This window comes from Pteropus vampyrus, unplaced genomic scaffold (genome assembly GCF_000151845.1).
Source record: "Pteropus vampyrus isolate Shadow unplaced genomic scaffold, Pvam_2.0 Scaffold23, whole genome shotgun sequence".
Taxonomy (NCBI): domain Eukaryota; kingdom Metazoa; phylum Chordata; class Mammalia; order Chiroptera; family Pteropodidae; genus Pteropus; species Pteropus vampyrus.
In genome coordinates this window covers 1,157,166-1,159,841 of record NW_011888804.1, presented here as the reverse complement: position 1 = coordinate 1,159,841, position 2,676 = coordinate 1,157,166, and the positions used below count along the sequence as shown (strand labels likewise).

At 62.4% G+C, this 2,676-nt stretch overlaps 1 protein-coding gene across 1 annotated transcript in view; it reads left to right on the top strand.

Moving 5' to 3' along the window:
- Positions 1 to 1,487: 1,487 nt before the first annotated feature.
- The window catches only part of BCL7A (BCL tumor suppressor 7A), a gene marked incomplete at its 5' end in the record, with an annotated part of 17,577 nt that continues 16,388 nt past the window's right edge, over positions 1,488 to 2,676 (top strand). Inside the window, one exon of the mRNA XM_023528149.1 lies at positions 1,488 to 1,640. Coding sequence (XP_023383917.1) covers positions 1,488 to 1,640 — 153 coding nt within the window. The remainder of the gene's footprint in view (positions 1,641 to 2,676) is intronic.

Below are 2,676 nucleotides of genomic sequence, written 5' to 3'. Positions count from 1 at the left end.
TAGGGAAGGTGACAGTCCCTGCCACGTGAGCTTGTGGGAAGATTAGAGCACGTGTGAACTGCGCTGAGCCCCCGGAATGCACTAGCATAATAAAGAAAACGAGGCCCACCGCCCTCCAGCAGGGAATGTGTGGGACCCGAGCAGGCACCATTTGGGGGGACCCGAGACTGAGGTCTGGCCCGGGAGGCTGGAGAAGGTGCTAGACAGCTCACAGGGGTGCTCATGGCATGGGTGGTTCTTGGTTCTGGTGGAATCTCGTCACTAAAATTGCTGAGGGCTCCTGGCAGCTCTGCCACCTGTACCAGGTGTGTGTCTGGCCTTGACATCCCATGGTCAGTCCCTTGAGTCAGCTAATTTCCTCACTGAGCGGTGGACAGATCCTCTGCGACCTCCCACTTTTCCCGAGATGGCAGAGCCTGATGTGAGGAGCACGGACCCCAGCGCCAAACCCTCCTGGCTTCGCGTCCTAGCTCTCTCTCTGGCGGGTTCTCCCTGAGCCAAGGTGCCCTCCGGTGCTTGGCCTCTGGGCGTCACTCTCAGTGTCTGGGGCAGGAAGTGACATGACCTGCCTTATAGACTGCAGGGGGTCAAGGACAGAAGTTGGGGAAGCTGCACCAGTAATCTAGAGAATGACAGTGGCTTGGAGCAGAGTGGAGGGGAGGAGAGGGTGGTCGTCGTCATCCTTAATGAAAGCCGGTCGCCCCTTTTCCTTCTTGTGGCCTGTGAGTTTTCTCCTCCTCGTCCATAAACCTGCCTCCAGCAGCCAGGGGTCCTGGACGCTGTCCCTGGGGAGCTTAGGATTTGGCCGGGCGAGGGGGCGGGCCAGACATGGGCCTCGAGAGCTGAGACCCTGAAACAGGTGCCCAAGGGGTGGGGCCTTGGAGTGTCCTTTCAGCTGCAGCCCACAGCTGGGGCTGGGCTTCCCTGTCACAGCCCCTCTGTATCAGCGTCTGGGGACCTCCTTGGGGTGAGGCCACTGGGCAGCCTTGCTCTCCTCAGCTGCGCCCCCCTCAGCTGCTCCCGATGGCAGGGCACGCTGTGTGTCCACTTCCTCCCACTGACCCCAGACTCCCGTCGCACCCCCACCCCCAGGGAGGCCTGACTGGCCCAAAGCCCTGTCTGCTGCCCTGTTCACTGGCGCCGTGGGGTGAAGGCTGGAGGATCCTGGGGCCTGGTTCTCTCCTCTGAGGATTTGTCACCATGGCAGCCCCTCTCCCCGAGCCTTGCCACACGTGTCTTCCCAGGCAGCTGGAGGACTTTAACTCACGCTGTCTCACGTGACCGTCCCATCAGCCCAGAGGTCGACAGCCCTACGTGGTCTAACAGAGGGGACACTGAGCTCAGATGGGTGAAGTGACGTGTCCGGGGGCCCCAGCTAGCGAGTGGCAGAGCTGGGATTCGAACCTCGCCCGCGTGACCTGCAGCTCGCGCTCCTAATCCCAAGCAGCCACTGCATCACATCGTCCCCAAGGGAGTGCGGCCGGTGACCCCGCTGGGTAGGGAGGAAGGCCCTGCCCCCGAAGCCCCTAGTAAACAGGCTCTTCCTCCTCCTCCGTAGGGAGAAGAAGTGGGTGACCGTGGGTGACACATCGCTGCGAATCTACAAGTGGGTCCCTGTGACGGAGCCAAAGGTCGATGATGTAAGTATGAGGGGCCGGTCCCCTGGGATGGGGCTGTCCCTCCGTACTCCCTCCCATGAGGGTGAGAGGGGCTCTCAGCTGCCCATCATGGCAGGGGCCTGGGCTGAAGGCCACTTGGAAAGCAGAAGGACCTGACTTAGGGCTAGAGAGGCTGCTGGACCCGTCTCCACTCCACTCGCAGTCCAGCCCCAGTTTGGCCCTCGGAGAGGTGGGGAGTGTCCCCTGCAGGTCATCTCTTCAGGGCCGAGAGCCCCACGGTTTGTCTGTGGGGACACACCTTAGTGCAGAGGCGTCCCCTCCCCTGGGCACCATGGCTTAGGCGTGCTCTCTCGGCTGTTGGAGAACCTTCTGAGGGTTGGAGCTGCTCACAATAGGTGGCCCCAGAGTGAGAGACTTTGGTGCAGGGACGGGTGGGCCACCATGGGAGGTTCCAGGAGGGCTGGTGACGAGCCCATTACAGGGAGCCCCAGTGGCTGTGCTTGGTCTTAAGGAAGGGTCGATGGCAGCCCCCACGGCGGTTTTTCCGTGTAACGGCTCCCAGGCCACTCACTCCCAGAGACCCCAGGTCAGTTACTCCGACTTCCAGTCACAGCGCGGAGCGGCCCAGCTCCAGGCCTTCGCTTGGGCTGTCCCCGGCCTGGGGCGCCTTCCCTGGTCCTGCGAACTCTTCTCTCCTCCAGGAAGGTGGCTCGCACTAAGCCACATAGCTCCATTCGCTCCTGCGGGTGATGTGGGGGTCACGATGGATAGGTCTCTATGGGGCCAGGAAGGCGAGGCCGAGCCGCCCTCCAGCAGGCCGAGGCTCCGTTCCTGGCCCTGTGCTGGCATGCTCGCCCCGAGAAGGCCGGCGCCGGGTACCGGCTGTTCCGGAGGCAGAGCTGAGCGTGGCCGGGCTCCTCGAGGGCTCCCCCGTCTGCGCCTTGCACGTCGTCAGGTGTCTTATCAACGCCGCGGCGTTAGAGAAGACGTGGTCCCTGCTCGCAAGGAATTTATAACCTCGTTGGGGGGAAGATCATTATAGAACCGCATGGAACAG